At 34.2% G+C, this 27959-nt stretch overlaps 1 protein-coding gene across 1 annotated transcript in view; it reads right to left on the bottom strand.

The window, feature by feature from the left end:
* SEMA3E (semaphorin 3E) overlaps nt 1–27959 on the bottom strand; it is a 274042-nt gene that overhangs the window by 23003 nt on the left and 223080 nt on the right. The window contains exons 6-15 of the mRNA XM_069586651.1: nt 24293–24412; nt 23093–23235; nt 21933–22047; nt 21357–21426; nt 17975–18119; nt 15691–15913; nt 12097–12188; nt 7731–7772; nt 5893–6059; nt 1079–1146 (exon numbers count right to left, since the gene is read on the bottom strand). Coding sequence (XP_069442752.1) covers nt 1079–1146; nt 5893–6059; nt 7731–7772; nt 12097–12188; nt 15691–15913; nt 17975–18119; nt 21357–21426; nt 21933–22047; nt 23093–23235; nt 24293–24412 — 1185 coding nt within the window. The remainder of the gene's footprint in view (nt 1–1078; nt 1147–5892; nt 6060–7730; nt 7773–12096; nt 12189–15690; nt 15914–17974; nt 18120–21356; nt 21427–21932; nt 22048–23092; nt 23236–24292; nt 24413–27959) is intronic.

Below are 27959 nucleotides of genomic sequence, written 5' to 3'. Positions count from 1 at the left end.
AAGCAGAAATCTAGGAGATATGGCTCTATATAAACACAAGTGTGAGTGATAGCTTGACAATGGATTGCCCTTATCCAGATACTATGGGAAGAAAAACACGTGAAACTGAACCAAAAACTTTGTGAACCAGAGCTACTTGATTATAATGTGCACTTTGGCCCAGAAAGGCTCTCTTTGAACCTGAAACCCAAAATGCATATACCTAACTGCAGTGAAGAATCAAAGCCAGTGGATTTATTTTTAGTTGTTTTAACCAAGATCACATTCAATACTAGATTCCAGGCTTTTTCCCTACGTCTGAGTCCTTCACGCTTTCAAAACAGATCCCTGAGTTTCTCTAAAATTAGAATCTCACCTTTCTCTAACCAATATTCTCAGAGGCTTACATTTTGCACCAAATCCTAGTAAACTGATCCTGGACCACAATCTCTGGACCTGTGTATAAGCAGCTCTGGTCTCTCAATCATCAGGAGCACGGTCTACTCACCAACTACCATCACAGTGCGAACAGACAGGTCAGTGGTTTTCTGTCTTGTTTGACTTCCTTACCTTTGCCTAAAGCTGACATTTTCTCTTCCTTTACACATTGAGCCACCCACTACCTTTCATCAGAAATGCATGTCTGGACCACCAACCCCAGTTCTGGGCTTACTCTATTCTAGTGAAAGAGTCAAAGTACTTCACTTTCTTCGATCCAAAGCTCACTAGGTAACCTGATTCAAGTTAGATCACTCTTGATAAAATTAAGTTATAAAAACACAGTGAAGATATTCCTAGGGTTGAGCTGGTGAGATAAATCCTGCAAGTTACTGTGGCATCTGCCACCTAAAGTATACAACACTTCTGATGTAAGTGTCCTCTTTTTGAGGTCTAACAATAATGCTTGCAGCTATATAAAAATTTTTCCAAACTAAGAAAGTGTATAATCCATAAAATTTTAACTACATAGAATACTCTCAGGAACATTGTTCTAGTATATATCAATCACAAATAAAACAAGGACGCTTTGAAAGAGGTTTGTATTTTATCTTCAGTGCCCACTCTAAATACCCATGGCAACTGATTTTCTATGGATTACCGACAAACTGCTGTCCAAAGCACTGCTGAGCTGCATTCCCATGCCGAACATCTTGTCTGCGGAACCGCCTGAAAGAAAGTAAATGCATTTAGGAGATGTTCAGATTTCAATTTTCCAGACTTTAAAATATTGCCAACCTCATTAAAGTTTCAAGTAGTATTCTGCTACTGAAAAAATTGATCAGTCATACAAAACAAGGATAAAATCCAAGTTTCATAGTTTTCCATGTTTCCAGTGAATGTTATTCAACGGATAAGAGCTATATAAAACTATTTTTTAAATGGTCACATGAGTTTGAATTATGGATACTGAAACAATAATCTAAGAAAGTTCTCTTTACATTTCACTAGGAATTTAGTTCAACAGGGAAGTCTTCTGGTTTTAAATAAGTATCTTGGGTGGTAAAGGCTATGTGCAGATAAAGACAGTGAGACTTGAGGCAGATTACCTATTTGAGTAAAAATGGATAAAATTCCCATATATATTTAAGTGCATCATGTAAAGCTATTTGGATCCAAATATTTTGCTCTACAGGAATCATGCTCAATGTGATTGTTAATAAAAATAAACTGATAATATACTCAATTTACTCTTTCATTCATTTATAAAATGTAAAAAGTATATGCCTCTATTAAATGTGATGGTACATTACATATTTAACAGAATGTCTTACATAATAGTGGGCCTCAAGAAATACCATATTTTTCCTTAATTTGCCTCTAACAGGTAAATATACTTCCAGTATATTTTCATATTTTCTGGTTGATTAGACATATGATTGACCAATAATAATAGTCTTTATCCATGGAGAAAGAATTCCAGAATATATGTTGTTCTTGTTGCTATTTAGTTGCTAAGTCTTGTCCAGCTCTTTGCAACCCCATGGACTGTAGCCATACAGGCTCCTCTGTCTGGGATTTCCCAGGCAAGAATACTGAAGTATTCATTTCCTTCTTCAAGGGATCTTCCCAACCCAGGGAAGATGTCTCCTACACATTGTCAGGCATATTCTTTACCAATGAACCATCAAGGAAGTCCTCTAGAATATATACCATGTTTCCAATTTGTAGGCATCTTTCTCAGGAATTAAATAATGGAATTTATCCTTATTAGTATTGGAATGCTACAGTTAAGAAGATCTTCAGCATATTAACAAGTTTAAGATGGAAACAGAAATATTACATAAAGCTAGAAAATACCACTTACTTCTCTAATCATGGCATTTCTTCAACACTGAGGGGAAACCGGAAGGCAGAACAGAACTTTTATCCCAGAACAAGATGGTGAAACTTCCCAAGTGACAAAGAGATGCTTTTACCATATGCAATGGTCAGATTTGGAAAAGGGAACGAGGTTCAAATCCCAATGTCACTACTCAAATTCTGCACGATCTTGTACACATCCCTGGTCTTTCCTGGTTCGGTATGTCCTCTTTTGTAAAGGAAGCTGGGCTAACTGGTACTTAATTTCCAGTCTCATTTTTTTGTTTCATTCTAGGTTTTCCTAATGGCCACCAAATAGTGATATTGGAATGCTATCAAGAAATGGAGTGCTTTCTCATAAATGAGTTCAGATCTTAGTTAAGAACTCAATACTTAATCTTTTGAGTGTTTCCTTATATTGAATGCTAGGACAGATGAATATTTCCAGGCAGTTTTTAGGGTAATGGTCTGAGTGCAAAAGCAATTTTTAAAGTCTGTTTAAAAGAAGCAGACTGTTGATCAGAAAACCTTACTCAAAGACCTGAGATTTTATGAAGTTAAGATTAAAACTGCCATATGAATCATTCTATAGAGCTAAACTGAAAATAGAAATTGACAAAAGGGGAGCAAAATTTAAAGGTTTTATGCTTCTATATTGTTTTATGCTAGTGTGTACTTCTATTATGCAACTGATAGAAGCTCTGGAGGACATTTAAATGGCTGTTATTGATTCCTCACTTCACTGAGTGTTGCTTTGATATTGGGAATCTCAGGTCTGCTGAGCAATAGTGCATAATGAAACAGGAATAAATTAATGAAATGGGAAATAGTTTGCATGTTGCAACAAGGATACTGTATCATATTTATTAAGCAAGTAATGTGAGGAAAAAAGGAATTAATTCTAGGTAAGCACTGTGGGTAAGTGTGCAAAAAATTTGTTTAAAATCATTGGAAATATGCATTTAAAAACATAGATATCACATTCTCCAACAAGAGTTCAGTTCATTTTCTACTATCCTAGTATAGCTGTCCTTTAATTCAGCATTTAAAAAAGAAGGTATTAGGATCAGGAATATTAGAAAGGCTAAGCTCTCAAAGTCATGTATTTTTCTTATATCTCTTACCTCTTGGAAACTTTTCAAGAGAATGCTGGAAACAAGAAAAAATACAAGAGCAAGGGGGAAGAAAAAGACCTAGCTCTATAAATTATAGTGTACTTTGGAAGACTATTTTAAACAAGTGGTTTGGAGTGTGAATTGATGCTTTTCCTCTGTTGACTCATTTTCACTTTGTGAACAGAAGAGTACTTATTTTAATGACCAGTTTTCAATTTCTACTGCTAGTCAGGTCTGAAGCAAAAATGATCTGCTATAAAAGCAAACTTTATGTGCTGGAACTTATCCAAAACATTCTCCTCCAGGGGTGGGTGATGGTTTCAAAGAATCTGACACTACTGAAAGATCTGCATTTCATGTCACTGAACTGAACTAATTCATTCATGAGCATGGCTCCTGATTCCACCATCTCACTACTTCCTGTCTATGATTTTGCCCATTCATTTAACTTCCCTAAAGAACTCTTTTGTCCACCCTATAAAACACCATAAAACAAACCTATGAATATATACTTTTACAAGCGGCACCATTTACCAGGAAATACTTAGCTACAGAAACTTCTTAGTTAAATTCATCATAAATGCTGCATGCCTAATAAAAAGCTTGTTATTCATTAAGTATTTGATGCAAGGCTTATAAATATTTTTGTTGCTGCTCAAAGCATTAGGATAATTAATGTTATTATTTTTGGTATAATTACCTTTCTGCCCTTAGATTCTACTACATCAAATCTAACCTACAGAAATACATAGTTTTCTCAGAGCATTTTTCTGTGCCTCTGTAGAAACAATTAATTCTTTTTAACTGGAATCTCCTTATATCCTTGCCTTCAAGATTGAACTCAAATGTTGAATTATTCTGAGAATCAAATACTGTGTTATGTGTATTTCACTTAGTCTGGGGCCTTATACATAGTAAGTGCTCAGTGGTGAGCTATCACTCTTATTTACAATTCTATTCTTCACTTCTGGTTCTATTTTCCTATGGACAGGGGATTGTTTCCTCCCACCCTTCAAACATAGTATAAAATTAGACTGAATGGGAGAATAAAGCATAAAATGATAGTTTCAATTAGTAACACAGCTGTATTCTTCAAGAATTGACTTTCAATATCAATAAACATGGATAGAAAATCAAGTGACTCACTCAGTTTTCAATACAGTTGATATATTATTTAGCTCATAAATGGCCTCTCAAAACATCTTTTTACTATCTCCTTAATATATCCTTTATTTACTCATTGGACTGTTAATTTAGGTAAGGTTAAATTAATAAAAGTTTGAATTAGTGACTAATTTTTTAAAATGAGATTCTACTATTTATGTGAATCTATAATACTAACAATTATATTAAATTAGATTAAATTAGATTTTGAAAAAAGGTATAAAGGTAGCCCAAAGTAAAAGATCAATAGTAAATGAAATTGATAAAAGTTGCTTTCAGCAGGGAAACTGTATATGGTTTTATATCTTTGCTTTATATTATCTTTACTTTATCAAGAGAAGAAGATAAGTGCTTATTCTATAATAAAAATATTTTCCTTTATTTTTCCCCCAAAGAATGCATGATTTTTTATCACTTGAGTTAAGAAAGATTCTTATTCTCCAAAATACTTTCTGTACCGTAAGATCTGTTCAAAGAATTCTAGGATTTACCTTCTCTAACTAGTGGCAATGACCCCACTGAATTCTAGATATTAGAGTTTGGAGGTCTTTAAGTACCTTTCATTTGTGTTGAATTAAATCACACATTTCATTAATTACACAGGTCATGTATTTGCCTAGGAGTTAAAATATTCACTTTCAAAATGAAATAAATGAAAACCAGCTGGTCAGAAGAACATGGGGCAAATGCAGGATGTATTTTAGAATTTATTTATTTTCCTTTTAAGTCTTTGAAATCCTCATGTGTGGGTTTACTTGCTATTTCCACATTTTAAGTTTATCTAAATTGGTTTCATGTCTCGCAGCAAAAGTTTCAGGAGGGAAAAGAGTTGATTCAAACATGGAAGAAAAATAAAACCCCAGAAAGCAAGCTCAGCCTGTATCTACACAATAGTCAATGGAAGTTATTTTTCAGAAAAAGTGAAGTTTTCAAAGTTTATATCATTAAGACTCTGATGATTAAGAGTCTGTGATTAACATATACATACCACTATATATAAAATAATCAACAAAGACCTACTCTATAACACAGGGAATTCTACTGAATACTCTGTAATAACCTCTATGGGAAAAGAATCTGAAAAAGAAGGGATATATCTATGAATACCTGAATCAAGTTGCTGTACACCTAAAATTAAACACAACATTGTTAAATCACCTATACTCCAATATAAAAACAAAAAACCAAGTTACTTTAGAATAAATGGAAAATCACTTGAAAAAAAGAGCAGGTTATTTTCATGGAATGAGTACAGAAAGAAAGTGACAAAAAAAAAAAACAGCATTAGTTTTTTTCTAAATAAGGGAGAGTTTCCATGGAAGAACAGTCTCACCGCTTCGCATGTGTGCCTGTTGGGTAATACCGAGAGCAGGAGATGCCATCCCAGGCGCAGTAAGGGTCTCGGGCCAGGCAGCAGTCTGCGCAAGCACTTCCATACATGTCGCACTGGTGGAATCGGACTTGGGCCACAGCAGAAGCAGACCCAACATAGAGCTGTTGCTGTAGACATCAAGGAAGAGAGAGGCCACTAGCAGAAACGGACAGAATTCTCACTGAGTCCTTACACTTACATTTTCACATTCCTATGTAATCATTTCTGTGAATATTCATTTACATACCTACAGTTACTCAGGACTGATGATGGAACACTAACACTTTGCTTTTCTCCAAGATCTGAAATACTTTGACAGACTTGTATGCCGGAAGGACAAAAGTGCTAGCGTGAGGTTGACAAAAATCTTAAGTTGACGATACTTTCATTCATTATCAAAGCAGAAAGACTCTTTTGTCATCTAACATTGTAGATCTTTTTAAAAAGTCTACAGGATTATCCAAAAGGAGAGTGAAAAGGTATTTTTTTTGCATTTTTAATGGAGACAATTGACATATAACATTATATTAGTCTTAGCTGTACAACATAATTATTTGATACTTGTATATATTGTGAAATGGTCACCATCATTCTAGTTAATCTCCCTCATCTCACACTACACATCTATAAATATTTTTTGTGATGAAAACTTCCAAGATCTACTCTCTTAGCAGCTTTCAAATACATAAAACAGTATTGTTAACTATAATCATCATGCTGTACATTACATCACCAGGACTTACCTATTTTATAACTAAAAGTTTATACACTTTAATAACCTACACTCATTTCACCTAGCCCCTGCCTCTGGCAACCACAGATCTGTTCTCTATATCTATGAGCTTGTTTTGTTGTTGTTTTTGAATAGTTTACATATAAATGACATTATATGGTATTTGTCTTTCTTGGACATATTTCACTTGGCACAATGCCTGCAAAATCCTTTCTTGTTACTGCAAATGGCAGAATTTCCTTTTTTATGGCTAACACTCCATTGTGTGTGTGTGTATGTACATGTGTATGTGTACAATTTATTTATCCAGTCATTCATAGATGGATGCTTAGTTCATCTCCATGTCTTGGCTATTATAAACAAACCTTAAATGAACATGGGGGTGTATGTATCTTTCTGAATTAGTGTTTTTGTTTCCTTTGGACAGATACCCAGAAGTAGAACTGCTAGATCATATGGCAGTTCTATTTTTAATTTTTTGAGTAACCTTATACTGTTTTTCACAGTGGCTGCACCAGTTTACATTCCCACCAACAGTGCATATTGACATATAACATTCAGAAAAGTGACACAGATATATACACAGAATGATGTGGAATAAACTGTAAGATATGTTAATAAGTAAAAAGTATAAGTAGCAGAACAATAACTTCATATGTCCCTATCTGCTTCAACATAAAAGGTTACTTATAAATATATGAGGCAATATATGTAACAGCTGCTCTCAAAGTTACACCAGAAACTTGTTCCAGTAAAGTGGAAAGGAGGTTGATTTTTCATTGTACCCTCCCTTGTATTATCATTGCTATGATTTTTTGCAAAAATATTAGCCAAAAAAAAAAACATGGAATAATGTTCTATTATGGTTGTACAGGTAAATCTATTCTTGTCTATTTTTCTAGAAACAGAATATGAAGAAATCTATTACCTACCTGTAAATCACTATGTATTTCTGTCAGAATAAATCTGTAACTTGTTAACATATAAGAACACCTACCTAAGATTTCTATCTTTTGACTCTATCTGATACATAGAATGCACACACAGAGACACCTATACAACTTACTCTCTTTGATGAAATCTCCATAGAAATAATAGGAACTGGATGCTGAAAAATTAAAAAAAAACTTTCATATTTAGGAATAAAAATATAGAAACATACCTTAGTATGGTTATAAATTAACTGAAATAATATTAGGTATGTGAGTGGTTCTCTGTCAAGCAGTATATAGCTTTCATTTTAGTAAATCAAAAGGAAAATACAATTAAATAAAATATAATTTCTTTCAAAAAATATTTTCTAATAGTATAGGACAAAATATAAATGAGAAAAGTAGTGAATAATCTAATTATCTCTCAGTTTGTCTCTGCATTAAAATTTTTGTATTTGCTTTTGAGTATTACTCATGTTTTGGAAATCAATTATCTTTAAATAATAAAGTCAGAGTGCAATTTCTTATAAAGAAAGTTGAACCACTAGAAGGAAAACAGTTATATCTATCTTTGAATAGGTCTTATTACCAATAAACCATGTGATCTTTAATTGTTTTAACTCAGGCCTAAAAGTGAAGAGGAACTAAAAAGCCTCTTGATGAAAGTGAAAGAGGAGAGTGAAAAAGTTTGCTTAAAGCTCAACATTCAGAAAACGAAGATCATGGTATCCGGTTCCATCACTTCACGGGAAATAGATGGGGAAACAGTGGAAACAGTGTCAGACTTTATTTTTTGGGGCTCCAAAATCACTGCAGATGGTGACTGCAGCCATGAAATTAAAAGACGCTTACTCCTTGGAAGAAAAGTTATGACCAACCTAGATAGTATATTCAAAAGCAGAGACATTACTTTGCCGACTAAAGTCCATCTAGTCAAGGCTATGGTTTTTCTAGTAGTCATGTATGGATGTGAGAGTTGGACTGTGAAGAAGGCTGAGCTCTGAAGAATTGATGCTTTTGAACTGTGGTATTGGAGAAGACTCTTGAGAGTCCCTTGGACTGCAAGGAGATCCAACCAGTCCATTCTGAAGGAGATCAGCCCTGGGATTTCTTTGGAAGGAATGATGCTAAAGATAGAACTCCAGTACTTTGACCACCTCATGCAAAAAGTTGACTCATCGGAAAAGACTCTGATGCTGGGAGGGATTGGGGGCAGGAGGAGAAGGGGACGACAGAGGATGAGATGGCTGGATGGCATCACTGGCTCAATGGACGTGAGTGTGAGTGAACTCCGGGAGATGGTGATGGACGGGGAGGCCTGGCGTGCTGCGATTCACGGGGTCGCAGAGTTGGACATGACTGAGTGACTGAACTGAACTGAAACAAAATACTATGGTCTTTCATAGGTTTTTGAGTGTTGAGTTTTAAGCCAACTTTTTTACTCTTCTCTTTCACCCTTATCAAGAGGCTTTTTAGTTCCTCCTCTCTTTCTGCCATTAAGACGCTTGCTCCTTGGAGGATAAAGGTATGACAAACCTAGACAGCATATTAAAAAGCAGAAAGGTTACTTTGCCAACCAAGGTCCATATAGTCAAAGCTATAACCATAGCTTTTTCTCACAGATGTGAGAGTTCTACCATAAAGAAAGCTGAGTGCCGAAGAATTGATGCTTTCAAATTATGGTGCTAGAGGACTCTTGAGAGTCCCTTGGACTGCAAGGAGATTAAACCAATCAAACCTAAAAGAAATCAACACTGAATATTCATTGGAAGTGATGCTGAAGCTGAAGGCCCAATACTTTGGCCACCTGATGCAAAGAGCTGACTCACTGGAAAAGACTCTGATGCTGGGAAAGACAGAGGGCAAGAGGAGAAGGGGCAACAGAGGATGAGATGGTTGGATGGCATCACTGACTTAATGGACATGAGTCTGAGCAAACTCTGGGAGATAGTGAAGGACAGGGAAGCTGGCTGTGCTGCAGTCCATGGGGTGGCAAAGAGTTGGACATGACTTAGCGACTGTACAAGAACAAAAAATATTTTTCTGTCAATCTCCATTAATCCAGAATGCTCTGAAAAATGTTCATTATCATCATCACTGTCTTGGAACTGGAAGGACAATCTACAGGACAGTTTTGAGCACTTCTGTGCAATTCTAGGGGTGGTGATTAAGACAAGAATATTTCTAAGGACATCACAAACTCAGCCATTTCTGTGACTGGAGAAGTCATAGGCATTCATTATCACTCCTGGACAAATAATGGATAATTACCCTTCAAATAGTTATTTTTTGAAAGAGAAAAATTTGATCATCTATGTTAAAATTTTAAATATTTAAAACTACAGAATGCTTTATTCACGTGTCATTTTTTAGTCACTAAGTCATGCTGACTCTTTGCGACCCCATAGACTGTAGTCCGTCAGGCTCCTCTGTCCATGGGATTTCTCAGGCAAGAATATTGGAGTGGGTTGTCATTTCCTTCTCTAGGGAATCTTCTCAACCCAGGTATCGAAGTCACATCTCCTGCACTGGCAGGCAGATTCTCTACTGCTGAGTCACAAGGGAAGCATATGCATGCATTTATTCATTCAAAAAACAATGTTTCTTAAGGATTTATGTGAACAAGACATTGTTATAATGAATGCCCTTAATATGAGATCTGTGATTCCTAACATGAAATGAAATCTTATAGAGGATCAATAAGCAAAATAACAAAAATATTGCTGCTCTGGGGATTCTCCAGTGGCTCAGCAGTAAAAGAATCCACCTGCAAGGCAGGAGATGCTAAGACATGGGGTCGATTCCTGGGTCAGGAAGATAACCTGAAGAAGGAAATGGCAATCCACTCCAGTTTGCTTGCCCAGAAACTCCCATGGACAGAGAAGCTGGGAGGGCTACAGTCCATGGGGTCACACAAGAGTCAGACACAGCTGAGCGACTAAACAACAGCTGCTCTGGTTGAGATAAGAACGTGGTTAACTCTGTGTGAAGCTATCAGGAATCTAATCTGAACAGCTAACGTGAAATAAACTGTTTTCATCAAAGATATTTTCGTACACATTCATTACATACATACTCAATCTTCATTATTGCACATTGTGATCTGGCACATTTGCTTATTGCTAAAATTTATTTGCAACCCCAATACCAATACTTTTGGTATTTTGCTGCCATTTGTGTGCTCAGAACGGAAAAAAAAAAAAAATCTGAGCTGCCCAAAATGTACATTCCCAGCTGAGGTTGATCAAGGTATACCCTGCCTTCTTGTTTCAACTCTCATAGTGTAAACAAGTATCTTCATGTTCCATTTAGTACCATATTTTTATTTTTGTCCTTTTTGTTAATAGTTTGCTGTTTAAAAGGCCCCTAAGCATAGTGTTGAAGTGTTGTGTTCCTAAGTTCCAAAAGGCTGAAATGTGCCTTATGAAATAAGTATTTGTTTTAAATAAGCCTTGCTCAGGCAGGAGTTATTAGCGCTATTTAGCCATAAGTTCATTTTAATTAATCAATAGGATAGCCCTGGTGGCTCAGTGGTAAAGAATCCACCTGCAGTAGAGGAGATATGGGTTGATCTCTGGGTCAGAAAGATCCTCTGGACATGTCAACCTGCTCCAGTATTCTTGCTGGGGAAATTTCATAGACAGAGGAGTCAAGCAGGCTATAGTCCACGGGTTGGCAAAAGAGTTGGACACAACTGAGCAACTAAACCACAACAACATATACTAAATAAGGCGTTTTTAAAAAGAAACACAAATAAAACAGTCTACATATCAATCAGTCGACAAAAATGCTGTGACTAGGCATTCTCAGGAACCTAATGTATTTCCGCTTTGTTTTTCAGTTGTTCAGTCGTGTTGGATTCTTTGTGACCCTATGGACTGCATTGTGCATTTCCCCTAGGAGCAATGATTACTAATTAATTCAGTGTTCAAAGACCATAACTGCTACAGATGTCAAGACTTACTGTGTGTATATGGGTGTGTATGTGTGTGTATAAAAAAGAGAGACAATATATACAACTGTTTTATCATGCTTAATAGTTCCATTATCATTTTGCATTTTTCTTTTAGCAAATTCTCTGTGTAAATGGCATGCAATAAAAAGGAAATTACTTATCCCACTACAATGCCCACAATATGAAACCTGCTGCTATTTTTTTTAATTGCTTTTATTGATAGTACATTTGCTTAAGATGATGATTGTAATAATGATTCTAGAATTCACTTGTGGGATAAGTGTCATTTATGTCCCAGTTCATATAATGAAATCATTTTCATGATGGTAAATACTGGCCTCTTTATCTGAATAGTGAATAGTCTTTGATAATCAAATAGATGTACCAGAATTATAAATCATTCTTTACTTCAGAGTACTCTTAATTTACAACATACTGATTAGGGAAAAAAAAAAAAAACTAACTGACGTAATGTTTTCCTATTTATATTCACTTGCAATTGTCTACAGTACATAAACATTGGCTATATGTTTCACTAAAAATACCTTGAATATCTGAAGTTCTTCTAGAATTACTTCTTCCATTGATTCTGTTTCTTGGTTGTAAATTGTGATTACTTTCAGCACAATTCCATTATCTATAAGAAAACAAAAGAAGAGATAATCCAGAAGCTTTGTAACAATCTGGTTTTCAAACAATTAAAAACCATGGAAAGATTATAAATTTAAATAAGATTTGAAATCTAGATGTATAAAATATTTAATCATTGCCAGTTAAAACAATATGGCTATTTATATATTCATATTTTAAATTAGCAAAAAAGTCAATTTTGTGTACCTGGTCAAAGAATAAGACCAAATAATATATAATTATTTTCCAACAATTTGATTCAAAAACCCAATTAAAGGTTCAGAAATCAAGATGTCTTTTGGAATTAATGAAATAGAAGACAGATAGAAAATTATTCTAGCTTTTTCTGTGATGTATGATGAAAGAATATTTTTTACCTAAAGCTACCTCCTGGTAAGAAACTATACCTTTAATCTTAGGGAACCTCCAAGCAACACACAATGGAAATCTTGACATATTGATATATAAATAGAATATATTGATAGCTATAGATATACATTTTTCTTTCCAATTTTAATGAGATATAATTGACATACAACACTGTATGATTTTAAGGAATATAGCACAATTATTTGACCTACATACATCATGGGCTTCTCTTGTGGCTCAGCTGGTAAAGAATCCGCCTGCAGTGCAGAAGACCTGGGTTCAGTCTTTGGGTTGGGAAGATCCCCTGGAGAAGGGAAAGGCTACCCACTCCAGTATTCTGGCCTAGAGAATTCCATGGACTATATAGTCCATGGGGTCACAAAGACTCAGACACGACTGAGCGCATACATCATGAAATAATACCACAATAAGTTTAGTGAACATCCATCATATAAAAGTTTTTTTTTCCCCTTGTGATGAGAACTCTTAGGGTTTACTCTCTTAAAAAGCTTCATTATAACATACAGCACTGTTAACTATATTAGTCATGGTGTATATTATATCCTTAGTACATTTTTCTCATAATTAGAAAGATGTATCTTTGACAACTTTCATATAGTTCTCCCACCGCTCACCTCCAGTAACCACAAATCTTGTTATATACACTTTCAATAAAAATTTCAAGTATACACTATAGAGAGAATAGTGTAATGAGTCCTCTTGTACTAATCATGCAGTCCATGGGGTCGCTGAGAGTCGGTCACCACTGAGCGACTTCCCTTTCACTTCCCTTTCACTTTCATGCATTGGAGAAGGAAATGGCAACCCACGCCATTGTTCTTGCCTGGAGAACCCCAGGGACGGGGGAGGCTGGTGTGCTGCCGTCTATGGGGTTGCACAGAGTCGGACACGACTGAAGTGACTTAGCAGCAGCAGCAGCAGACCTACATTTTAAAATCCTACCTTATTTTTATTATTCCTGATATTCTGAACTTGTTCTTTCCAATGAAAATTTAATAAAGCATGAATTTGACTGTAAGAACAATTTAGTATGGTGCTAGAAATAACTAGCGAGAAAAAAGCATTTTGGAAGTTCTGATCCTGGAGTTTCTATAGTACTTATGCAATTTCTTTATAAATTATGAAATCGTGTGTTCGGCTTAATATAATGTAATTAAAATAAAACTAATAAAAATTACCAGAAGGAACAAAATTATTATTTCAAGTATATATTATAAATATCCCACAATTATCATATCAAGTAAAAAGGCAAAGAGGAACTCAAATTATCAGTTTGCAACTAGTGATTTTTCAATAAGGACTACTACTATATATAGTGCTAAAGCATGTATCTGGTAAATTTGGGGAAAAATAACTATTTTGTGGTATTATTCAAAGTTGTACTCATCACACATTCATCAAATATGTTCTTTAGTGCTGAAAAGTTGTGGTTCAATAGAATGATATCTTTAAGCTCAACATAGGTTACATGAGAGCCTAAGTATATACCTTATATATTTCTGGAATTCTCTCAAATAGCTTTGGTCAATCTAACAAAAAATATTTCTGAAAACATTCTTGGATATATATATATATATATACATGACTTCTACTTTCCAAAGCAGTTAAAAATAACATGCCTTTTTCTGTGATTAATTTTATCAAATATTACTCTTGCTTATGGAATTCTTTTTTTAAAATTTTGTTGGATACCACTATAAGTGAATTCATGGCCACGTAATTTTAACTTTGTTAAAGAAATGTGATGCTTTGTTAATCTTGAACCCACGGTGCAGAACATATTGCCTAGTCACTTCAGTCATGTCTGACTCTTTGTGATGACATGGACAGTAGCCCGCCAGGCTCCTCTGTCCATGGGATTCTCTAGGCCAGAACACTGGAGTGGCTTGCCATTTCCTTCTCCAGCAGAACATATTACTAACCTCTTAAATGAATAAAATATAGAGACATCAAGAGACATCAATTTTTGAAAATCAGACAATTACCTCCTTACTTGTACCTTTGCTTTTTCAAAAAGCATGAGTGGGAAAGTTCAAGCACCAATATTAATACTATATACTAATTCCTGATCTGGGCATATGTAACATCTCTTTAGAATATGTCAATGATTAAAGTTATATATAGTAGAATGCTTACTCTTCTAAATAGGATCTGCTATCGTAATTACTATGATGCATATAAAAAAAAAGAAATGATCATTTTAATGATTCTTTAAATGACTATATAATTTCAAAGTACTTGACAGAATTTGATACATATTACCCTGCATGCTAAATGATTTCAAGTTCTCCATGAGCTAGATCTAATGAATGACACTAGTTGAAATTACAGATCTATTTTACATTTTGACTTTTAGCATATTTATTATACTTCATTTTAATAATGCAGGATATTATAGCTGTAGTCTAAAATTTTATCTCCCTTATGTATAACACTGGGGTTCCCTCGTGGCTCAGCTGGTAAAGAATCTGCCTGCAATGCAGGAGACCTGGGTTCGATCCTTGGGTTGGGAGGAGCCCCTGGAGAAGGGAAAGGCTCCCCACTCCAGTATTCTGGCCTGGAGAACCCCATGGACTATGTGGTCCCTGGGTCACAGAGTCAGACATGACTGAGCGACTTTCACTTTCTTTCACTTTAATGTATAACATTTAGCTTGTTTAATTTCACATGGTTGATTTCTGATGGGGCCTGATAAGCACAGCTGAGATTACAGATTTAGGTGAAATTACCTAAACTTTACCTAAAGACTGAAAAATCTTGAGCCCTTACTGAGAAGCCGAAGGAAGCAGTGGCCTGAGGGACTAACGGGAGAGAACCATCCTTGCTATGGCACCCTGTTTCTGCTCTGAATTCTTTTCTGCAACCAACATTGTTTATTAACATCAATTATTCATTCTTTAATGTATTCATTTTGTTCAAACGTATTAAATATTGACCATGTATCAGGAATTACAGGCTGTAACTGCCCCAAATTCTTCTCTTCCATTGCAGTGGACAGGCAGTATGTAAGAAAGCCAAATGGGTCAACAGAGGTTTTGTTGACAGGCAGGGATTATTAATGTAATGTTATTGATTTTAAGGTTCAATTTAAATGTCTGAGTACTTTCTAATTCCATTACCTGTCCCAATGAACAAGACATCATATTGGCCATCCTCAGCTTCTACTCGATCCACTGCTATTTGTTTCAGGTTATATTTTCCATCTGTTTTCACTAGTATTGGTTTTTTATGGGCAGGTTTTATGGGCTGGTACATAAGTGGATGACTTCTAGCAAATCGGATGGCATCATCGGGATAGTCTTTGGTAGTTTCATACCTGCCTCCATTCACTTTGCTGGCACACTGAAATACAAATGGATGAGAGAATATTTTTCCCATGAAATCTAAAGAGCAAATTTATAATCAATTATAAGGAGAATTATAAAAACTGAGTATGTTCAATTAATCAACTATGTATTTAGCAATATTTAGTAACCATATGTTCTTTATTACAGAAATAAAATCTGAATTAAAAATTGCATAGTGAGGCTGAATTATTTTAAAAAAATGTGGCACTAGAAATAGCAATGAAATCCTGAAAAATAATTAAGTAATATAGTTTAGAGATAGTACAAATATAATATAAAAATATTTTCATTATTTTCTGCTTCTAAAATTTGTTTTTCATGTTGCAAATTAAATTTTAAAGTAAACAATGTATTGTTCATAGCAAAACAAAGTGACCTGTTATTGTGCTAAATCTTCCCCCTAAATTGAGAATTACAACCACACAACAGCTTTATCACTACTGACATTGATTGGTGACAGTTTCAATTGTCTCACTGACTATAGAAGTTTAGTGCTATAACAGAAACCTCTTCAAATTCCATCATTGTTAATTAAGGGAGAAAAAAAAAGCCTTCTCTGTTCTAATGTAATTTGTATGAATGTATATTATTTTTGTATGAATCAGACATAATAATTTGAAAAAAACAGAAATACCTGCTATAACACATCTCAATTTTTAAAATCACTGATTCTAAAAATAAATGTTCAGCGGTAGCTAAGCTACTTCTTAGAATACCATTAACTGTGTTGATTCATGCTTATTATTTAGTGCTCCCTCATTTCACATATTTTCTTCTAGCACCAGCAGCAATTGTAACAGTAACCTTGATAAAAATTTTCCACTTTAGAGTATAAACACAGTAGTTTATTAATCAATCTGCGAAGTGGGCATTTTTAATGGTTTGTTTTAAAATTTTGGGCCATATTTCTTAATTTGGCATGAATATTTCACGTGAGTGTACTTTCATGATATATAATTGGAAACATTCTAGACCAGCCTGGAAGCAGTTCAATAACCAGTCACTTCCTCTAAATCTCCTTCAATACCATGTGGTTTCAAGAAGCATTTCCAGCAAAGCCGCAGGAGTGGGTTTTCTCCATTTAAATTGTAATTTCAATCAATAGAGTGAAATAAAATACACTTTATGTCTTATTAGAAGTAATAATTTTAACCTAGTGAGAGAGAGTGATTGCAATGGTAAAGCCTTACACTTGTTAACTGAGGTAAGGTTTGTTTCCACTTTGAATTGTGGCTCTGCAAAAATGATTTCTACTGACTTGCAAGTGCTTGTGGAATCAGCATAGTGATGGGTTTTTACTAGATGCTCATGGTGTAGACTGGCTTGCATGACAAGTTTGTTCTCCATGAACAGCAGATACAATGATGCTACCTTTTCCCAACCTAATTGTGTACAGTACACATAATATAAAATCCTCCTCCTCATTATTATCATCATGTGTGCAATTAAAAGCACAGCTTGAATGGCTAGTTAGGGAGAATCTTGGTAGCACCAGTTAAGAGGCAAATGGTGGAACTTCCTCTTGGCAAATGGGTTGCTTAGGATTCTGAAGAGCCAGAGAAAAAGCTTCCTCTCAATATGCTTAAGTGAGAAGCTGGGATACAGTCTGGTCTAGGGAACTGAGAGTGGACTCAATTATCAGAATATATAATAACAATATGGTAACATTCTCTTGCTTGGAAACCACTTGTGGCGCTAATTCTTCCAAAGAGGCTGAGAGGAATATGATGCTCATTTTATTGATGTTTCTGTATTCACCAGTACCTCTAAAAATAAAACTGTAGAGTCACATAGATAGCCAAAATATCAACAATAATATATATTTTATAATGCTAAGATGTATCCACTTTAGATTACATTTTTATCATTAAATAACAAGCCTACATCTAGATATAAGAAGTAATATTTCTTTACCATGCAAGTAACCAAGCAGATTTTAGTTGTGGAATTTCTTAACTGTTTCATGCAGATTTAATAAAACATATGAACAATGAACAGAATATTACTAAAAAAGCTTTTCAAAAATAATAATACTTTGTTAAATGCCTAAACTTACAGATCCAGGTCTTGGATAAGGTACTTTTCCTTCATAGAGTGACCAGTGGTATTCAGGTCCTTCCTTATGTGCATATGGTCCATTAAAGGCTGCCCGGATGCTAGACATGTGATAAACACATATAGCATGGCCTCTAAATATATTACTGGGGGAAAAAGAGATAATTACTATTCTGGAATAGACTAGGAGGTCATCTAGTCAAATCCTACAGGCAACCTAGATAAGGAGGAAGTCTTTGGGTGAAAGAGTTGCAATCTCTTAGGTATAAGACATCTAGAGATATTATCTACTACAATATTCCAACTATTCAAATTCTAAACTTACTGTTTTTTGCCTATTTATTAGAGCAAATTAAAAATGACATTGTTAGAATCACAAAAGCAGTCATGTCATTTCATTTTTTTCCAGTTGAATCTTAAAATTTTAATTGAACTATAATTGATTTACAATGCTGTGTTAGTTTCAGGTGAACTATAAACACACCCACAACACACATGTAAATATATCCTTTTGTGTTTTATATGTCTTATTAAGGAAGATTTCATCTTCATAATTTTAAAGATTCATTTCCAAGTTGAGGAAGGTTTCATCTCCTTGCATCTCTTTCAGGTATACAGTAAAACACAGTTTTTCTTCTTGCCATGCTGTTAATACTGTTGTAAATTTTATTCAAATTGTTTATTTTTCTTAGTGCATATGATTTGAAGAATAATTTAAAGTCTAAAGAGAATTAGAGGCTTTGTTCCATTCTTGAGCTTGGCCATCACACATACATTGACTGGCTTACTGTACATACTCCCTCCAGGTCACTGAAAACAGTGCTACAGTGGCCAGATGACTGGGCTGCACCAGATTAATTTTGAGAAAACGACTTTAATTATGCAAAACTTACATTCCTTACCTGAAGAACTAGAAGTTGAAATTATTTTCTTGATAAAAATTTCTACTTATCTTGGATAAAGACGGCATTTGAGGTTTCTTTCTAAAATAAAGCTACATCAACTTTTATTGTGAGTATTTAAAATAAGATTCTGTGAAAGAACACTTTAAAAGTATTTGTATTAAAGATTAGGCCACATTTCTTAATTTGGCATAATCTGAATGAAGTCTAACACTTCCCTAGGCTCCTTATTGTAAGAATTAAAATCATTACATTGTGAAAGTGCTCTGCAAAATGGAAAGTTTTTTAAAAGTATAACATTTCCTACATTATGATACACCTGTAGAACAGCAGTTATGTTACTGTCTAAGGACATCAGTTCACACATTTTATAACACACATTGAAGCAATTGGAAATGCCTGCAACAATGAGAAAACCAGAGATAGTCTTTCAACTAATGTGGCAGTAAACCTTTGATCACTATGCTACGATATCAACCTTTACATCAGGTAACACCTGGGAAGCCTTTCCTCAAAATTATGCATAAATTGAACAGCCAAAATTGAAATTATGGAAGAAAACAATGCTGTGTTTGAAATCTCAGACAGATCAATTATGCTATCATTTATGAAAACAGCTTATAAGCTGATCATTCTAACTCATTGAAAAATCTATACTGACTATTCTGTAGCTTACATTTACCATAAAATGCCATGGAATTATCATGCAATGTACAAATTCTTCACTAGCATAGAGAGAAGATGAAGTGTAAAAAAAATGTTAGGGATTTTCCATGGACTGTGATAGCTATCAATCTTCATTAACTACTTCTTCTTGCATCAAGGAATAATTGAGAGCAAAATTGCCTCTATGTTTGTGCTAAAGAAAAGGTCCCCTTAGGACAGCAGTATGCTTATCCAAAGAGTTTTATTATTTTTTTTCAAAGTGAGAATAAGAGATTACCTGCTAAAAAACTAAACAAAAACTTAATGCAACACCAAGGTGAGGGAATAGGGGAGATGAGTTGGGAGACTGAGATTGGTATATATACACTATCTATATACAAAATAGAGATGAAAACAGACTTGTTCAGCACAGGAAACTCTACACAGTGCTTTGTGGTGATCTAAATGGGAAAGAAATATTAAAAAGAGAGGATCTATGTATACATATGACTAGTTCACTTTGCTGTACAGTTGTTATTGTTTAGTTGCTAAGTTGTGTCCAACTCTTTTGTGACCCCAGGCTCCACTGCCTATGGGATTTCCCAGACAAGAATACTGGAGTGGGTTGCCATTTCCTTCTCCAGGGGACCCTCCCAATTCAGGGGTAGAACCCATGTCAGCTGCATTGGCAGGTGGACTTTTTTAAACCACTGAGCCACCTGGGAAACCCTTGCTAGACAGTAGAAACTAACAAAGTATTGTAAGGCAATTATATGCCAATAAAAATTGATGAAAAAATTTTATGGAGAGATCCTAAGCAAACAAATCATACATGACAACATAAAAGTTTAAGGCCAATGTAAAGCAAACAAGAAACTGAGTAATATTTTTCTACCATCAAGAGAATTGAAGTACATTCTTTATTTCTCATTTTAACCATCTCATCTCCACTCTGATTTATTTGGAAAGACACTCAGGGAATTATATATATAAACTTTCAACTCAAACTGATTCTAATAACATATTTTCATTCATGTATCAGACATATGAAATGATCTTTGATTCATTTTCCCAGCACTCTTCAATGGATACATAACACAAAAACATAAAAATATCAGAATATAAGTCCTAAACTTGAGTAGCTTATTTAAATTTAAAACATGGAGGGCAAATCAGGAATGTGTGTTCTCCAAGAATCCACACACGGGCAGGACAACCTGAGTAGAGGAAGTGAGCCAAGTGCTCTGTGATTAAGGAATCAAGGAGTGTTTCATGAAGATGGTAACTGACAAGTACTGGACGAGAAAGTAGATAAAGCAAGTCATAGTGATGGGCAAACCAGACGTTGGGATTCTGACAGGTTATTATCTTGTCAAAAGCAGAGTTTGAGGGAACTTAGAGGAAAAACTTCCAATCTTAAGTGGGGAATAGTGGATAGAAAGACTTGAAAGCCTGATGCAGACAACTGTATACAATAACTGAAAGAATAATCCTAGACTTATAGCATGAAACTAGTACCTTAAAACAAGCAAACAAACAAACAAACAAAAAACTGTATAGGAAAAAAACCCATCATTCTATTGTAGAAGAGCTAAGGATACTGAGCAGAGGAAGATGCTAGTACTTTAAACAAAAAGAAAAAAGGATTTGGGTTGAGATTGTAGTTTTAAAAAAGTACAACTGCAAATACAGAAGAATGAAGGGAAGTTGGTGATTTACAAAGTATAGAAAGTGAGAATAACAGATTGGTCAGTAGTATTTTCAATTACATCCACAGTGAAGGGGTGAGGCATCTCTTGTTTCATGATACTTTGGCTAAATATATAAATTTCTTACCTGGTAGTGTTGAAGAGTCCAAATATCACTGGGTTCTTATGATCTCTGGTATGCAGCAAGAACACATCCTCTGAAACATTAAAGATCATTGCATTAACTTAATATGTTTAGCCCCCAAGGCATGTGAAGAAAATAGAGTGACATAAAGTAGTTTAGAACCCATGATATATTTTAAGATATATCTTATATATAATATTATATATATAATATGATATATGTATGATACGATATGAATATGATAGATATATATATATTATGATATAAATTTCCAAATACAGTTAAGCAATCATGACCAAATCATAGTGAGATGGATGAACTGTTGAGGATGACTTTGAGCTGGGCTTGAAGGAAGGAGCCAGAGGTGCTGACTCTAAACTAAAAGGAGGGGTCTTTTTGCTTTTGCAACTCCTTTGCCCCAACACATGGACCCGGTTGAGAAGAGAATAAAAACTTGCTCTATGTTAGAAGTCAATGACTGTGGAAAGCAAGTTTCCTATGCATGTGAAAAACAGTGAGGGTTATACAAAGAAGCATGTACATCAAAGAGGAAGATTTAACTCTCCTAATAATATTTACCTAATTCATCAAAATATGTATCAATCCCATTCATGCCTGGTACTGAGCAAACCAATCTAGCTTTCAGGAAAGAGCTCCACTTATTCACCAGTATTCTCTGTCCTCCCATATCATTCTGTGAAAAACAAAAAGCAGGTAAATGGGGACCCAGAGAACTTTCACCAACAATGGATTTTGTATCATTAAACATGAAGATGGCAAGAGTTACACCTTTTTTACTTAAGTAGAAATTTTGGTATACTCCTCAAATTATATTAAAGATGCAATTCCTCATAAACCTTTTCTTTTTTTTAGGTTTACACATGCTGCCTTGTCAGTATGCTTTCACAGTGGCCCATTAAACACAGTTTCCAGGTATGAAACAATGTTAGTTGAGTAGGTGCCCCCAAATAAATAGTGACTTTTATGATACAGTAACTTTTTTTATTATTTTATTAATAAATAATCTGCTTATCTCAGAAATACAGACACATCTCTTTTTCTTCTTTTAGGGAAAAAGGCTTGAGATATGAACACACATCATACATACACATAACAAGCATATATATTTGCACACATATACAAAATACATACATGTGTATGTGTGCCTGTGTGTACATCCATACATGTACATATAACATCTTAAATTTATTCTTGAGTATCTTTTTAAATATCAAAATAACTTCACATTTATAATATTATTAGAATTCTCTCACTATATAAGGCTACTTCAGTTGGTTTTGAATATTCACTAAATCATCTATCTGAATTCCAACAAACTATAGATGTTTTTCCCTACAGAATCAACCATCCGAATTGTTGAAACATAACTATGTAGATTATTTAGAATCTGGATTACAGAAACTAGAAAGATTTTGGTGAGATTAACTTTTTAAAATGGAGCTTAAACTTCTGTACGGGAAGAAGTATAGTCTAATTATACACCATTTCTTCTTAACAGGGCTTTGAAAATGGGGAAGATAACACAAAATGTGAAGTTCTTTTCAGATTAAACTTTAGTAGACATGAAGTCTAAAGATTAGACACTAAATACCAATTTTAGGGAGCCTAAGAGAATACTCTAAAACATTTTAAAGTAGAAACCTATCATAAAATGAGCAAAGGCCTGACATTAAATTGTGAGATAAACAAGCTTGGTGAGAGAGGAAAATAGTCCTCACCACACAGAGTCGCCCCACTCTGGTGTAAATTGCATGGGCACTGTTTTCTGCCTCCAGGGCCTTCTCCGTGAAAAAGAAATACACTTTGTTGTCATCTCGGTCTTCATTGTCAGGGATCATATAAGAACCTACAAATTTTGGTTCTAGATAAGTAAAAAAAATAGAAGAAAATATAATAGTTATTACAACAAACTTAAAATATTTCCTTGGCATTTTGTACTAAATTTTAATATCATGTAGATATCTCCGTGTTGTTTGAAAATCAACAGTTTTAAGGAAGCGTTAGAGGATTTAAAATTTATCTGAGTCAGGGAGGAAAATAATCTGATTTCAAACAACATACACTATAGACTTGAAATGAATTCAAAAAAGAATAGGTTAAGAGCAATATGATACTCTCCATAAATTTCCTGTCTCTCTATCCATATGAAGTCAATATAAATATACGAAAAATATTTTAGTAAAGAAGTTTGTCACTACTCTTTTTAAATTCATAAATTGTCTACTAGTCCAGCTCATGGAAGATTATTTTAATTTTAAGGTGGAAAATTCACTTTAAGTTTTTGTATTTCTGATTGAATGGATCTGAGTGAATGACCTTTGACTGATACAGAATGTCAAAATATTTTAATGACAAAATGCTGCCAGTAATGACTAGGCACTCTAAAGTCTAATGAAAAGGTTGAGAATAATGAAACTATTCACTATAAGATTTTAGTTCTTAGATATACCAGTGTGATAAAATATAAACATGACTTCTTACAAAGAATTCTATGTAAATGAATACGTGGTGATGTTCCTAGAATTTTATTTGTCTCTAAAGTACAATGCGATTCTGTTAAGCAAAGAAAAGCAATCAACTCATGCAAAATTATACCAACTGACGAGAGACAACAATTTATTGGATGAAAGGGGTTTTCATTCTGCATACATTTGCTTTGTTCATTAAAATCCTGATTTCTAAGTATTGCTCTGAGAGTAATTTGGTTTTATTATAAAGCTGATCAATTTTTATATAAAATGGTATGCATATATCATATAATATTTTAATCTGGGAATATTGCTAAGAAAAAAAGCAGAAATTTGCAAAACCTGTAAATTATGTTTGTATTGTTATCATTATGAAAATGGCAAGTTTCCCTTAAGCTCTGGCCTTGCTTTTCAGTTCTGATTCATAAACTCTTTTCTCCTCGACCCCACCTTTCAACAGGCGCTCATCATCATGCTCAGTGCGGATCTGAGCCAGTCGCCCCAGGCTCCTGAAAATGGCAGCGTCCCTGCCCCAGTAGTCACTGTAGAGTCCAGCAAATAATTCACTACCTGTATGAAAACATCAGGTAAAGAGAAATGAGTGTCTCTGGGTCTGATGACAATGTGCTATGCTGTCCCGTGCTTAGTCACTCAGTCATGTCTGACTCTTTGAGACCCCATTGACTGTAGTCTGCCAGGCTTCTCTGTCCATGGGGATTCTGTAGGCAGGAATACTGGAATGGGTTGTCAATCCCTCCCCCAGAGGATCTTCCCAAATGAGGGACTGAACCCAGATCTCCCACTTTGTAGGTGGGTTCTTTACCAGCTGAGCTACCAGGGAAGTCCGATGACAACGAATAAAACCACAACTGCAATAAACATATCCAGGTTTACCGTGTATATGGCCTTAGAAAATCAACACTATAGTACAGAGTAGGAATGGTGCAGTCAGACAGCCAGGGTTTGAATCACAACACCACCGCTTACTGGATGTGTGACCTTGGACAAGTTGCTTAACTTCTTTGCCTCCGTTTCCACATTTACAAATAGGAACAGCACCCAAAATTGTTGTTAAGAGTAAAGCGTTTAGAAAAGCAGGGGCATATGCTAAGACCTATATGATCAGCTGATAAATAAGCTGACTTTATGGTATTTTAATAAACTTCTTTCAATTTTCATATCATCAGGGTATTTGTGTTGGTATTATATGTGACTCAGTTAATTCAAATACTTCTTGTAGTAAGAAATTGCTTCCACTAACATGACTTTAGTACAGGAACCACAAAGTCTGATAAAGTAGTATATAACTTAATTAGTTGTCATTTAATTTGTAAGTGTGTGGCTCATTTAGATAGAAACGATAGAAAGAGTTTGTGATTTAATCAGGCAGTCTACAGAATGAAAGAAGCTAGCTGTAACATGTGGTGAAGGTCACAGACTTAAATCAGACCAAAGTGAAAACTGAAAGTGAAGTCGTTCAGTCATGCCCAACTCTTTGCCACCCCGTGGACTGTAGCCCACCAGGCTCCTCCATCCATGGGATTCTCCAGGTAAGAATACTGGAGTGAGTTGCCATTTCCTTCTCCCAAATCAGACCAAGGAATACACAAATATATCCAGGATCTCAAGAAATGACTGTATGTCTTTGGGACCAGTCTGAAAAAAAGACATTAAAACAGCTCATGATAAGAGAAAAATAAATTGACAGGAAAAAAAAAAAAAAGAGAGAGAGAGCTAAAACTAGGCCTCCAGAAAGATCAAAACCTCTCAAGTACAGGGATGTGAAGTCCTCTTTTGTCAAATTGACAACAAAAGATAATGAGTGTGCCTTTCAACTGAGGATGGTCATGGGCATATGCAGCTCGAATTCTGTCTTGGGCAAAAATCTCTGGCCATGAAGCAGATGATAGCAACAGATCACTGGAAACAATAGCCTCCATTTAAGGTGATAAAATTACTTCCTTCATGAGCATCATGTAACTCTGGTCAGGTTTTAAAATATAGAGATGATAAGTATACTAAACTCAAAGCATGAATGCTTTTCTGTTAAATTTGGAATGTTGTCCATATGCTATTTAAGGTAAGTTTAAGATAATTCAAATTAATTTTATTTCCAATTTAATATAGTTGTATACTCATTTTGGAGTTAGAATTATTAAAGTTACAGGTATAAAAATGTGACCAAGTTTTCACAGAATTTAAGAAAAATTTAGTGTCATATTTATAAACTTTATTTGCTATATTTAAAATTGGTTCAATATGTATAAAGAATTTTCTCTAAATTAAGGCCTTTAAAACTTAAAATAAATTGAACAGAATAAATATATTTCTATGGTTTCAAATTTGAGAAAGTAATCAACTGAGTTGCAAATAGGACACACTGTAAGGAAGTTTAAAAATAAAGATGAGGGGACTCCCATGGCTGTCCAGGGTTATGACTGGGTTTCCAATACAGGGGGTGCAGGTTCAGCCCTTGTTTGGGGAACTAAGATCCCACATGCTGTGGGGCATGGCCAAAAAATTAAAAAATTTTTAGAAGTAAAGATTCTTGCTTTTATTATACTAGATTTAGAAAAAGAAAACTGATATATACATTGAATTTTAAAGCTTACAAGAAAAATAAGTTTTTATAAATGTTACTACAGTAAGCTAGTTTTCATTTACAAAAACGTGAGTAAAACCATCAATGGTTTTGTTTGGTTCACAAAATCCCCTATGGATACTGTAAAATTATATTAAGATACAATCAAATAAAATTCAGGTTTCCCACAAAGGAATTCACTTTTAAATTATATATATATAATATTATGTTATATTGTGTTATATTAGAAAGAGAGGGACAGGAGAGACAAGCAAATGTGGTAGAATATTAACAGTTGGTGAGTCAGGGTAAATGGTATAAATTTTTATTCCTTTCTCAATTTTTCTTTGTATTTGAAAATTTTTAAGATACCAAACTTAAAAATGAGCTGTATTTTTTGAGTTAATCCCATATATTCAATGTATGCTAAGTGAGAAGTGTAATAAGAAAAATAACAGAAGCTAAAAAATAAATATGTTTGTATCTGGACTTAAGAAAATATAATTTGGTAGAAAAGAATTATATCAGAACTCATATGTAAGCAAGTTCTTTGGAACTAGAAAGGGTGGGAGGAAGAACATAATTTGTCATCCAATTCAATCAGTGTTATCTGCACTAGAATTTTCATATCCATATGTGGAAAAAGAATATTTTGAGATAAAATGCATTCAGTGGTTAGAGATATGAACCATGGGATTCCTGTACTACTTGAACACAGATAAAAGAGAGTCATGCTGAATTCATTAAAAGGCTTTGGGGATCATCAACTCTATGGAATAAATGAATTAGTTGACTCATAAAAGAGCTAACTGACTACTGAACCACCAGAGCAAGGGTTTTTCTGAAATTTTTAAAAAAATATTGTACTTGGTTATAGCTTCCACATAAAATATAAAGGCCATTTCACATGGGTGAATTTAAGAGATTTTCATACAAAGTGAAGTAAGTTGGATACAGATAAATATCATATGATACCATTTATATGTGGAACTTGAAAATAAAATGATACAAATGAACTTATTTATAAACAAGAAATAGACCCACAGACATAGAAAGCAAATTTATAGTTACCAAAGGGAAATGAAGTGTGGGATAAATTGGGAATTTGGGATTAACAGACACACATTACTATATACAAAATAAACAGCAGGGATCTACTGTATAACACAGGGAACTATAATCAGCATTTTGTAATAACTCATAATGGAAAAGAATCTGAAAAAGAACATATACATGTTTATAAATCAATTATACGTCAATAAAAATAACAATAATAAACTATAAAGGTCATTTTGTAAAACTGTCCTTAACAGAACTTATTTTTCTAATATGGCCTGGGTGAATGTTTAATGCATAATGGGCACCAAAAATTTTTTTCTTTAAAATCATAACAATTTTATACTTCTTAAGATTTTAATGTACTTTAATTTCCTAAAATATTTATAGAATTTTTATATGTGAAAATGTTATTATGGAAAATAATCTTTATTTTATTTCACATCAATTTTGTTGCACTTATCCCAGTTTGAACACTGT

Source organism: Ovis canadensis, chromosome 4, assembly GCF_042477335.2.
Source record: "Ovis canadensis isolate MfBH-ARS-UI-01 breed Bighorn chromosome 4, ARS-UI_OviCan_v2, whole genome shotgun sequence".
In the NCBI taxonomy this organism is placed as follows: Eukaryota; Metazoa; Chordata; class Mammalia; order Artiodactyla; family Bovidae; genus Ovis; species Ovis canadensis.
This window is presented reverse-complemented; position numbering and strand designations above follow the sequence as displayed.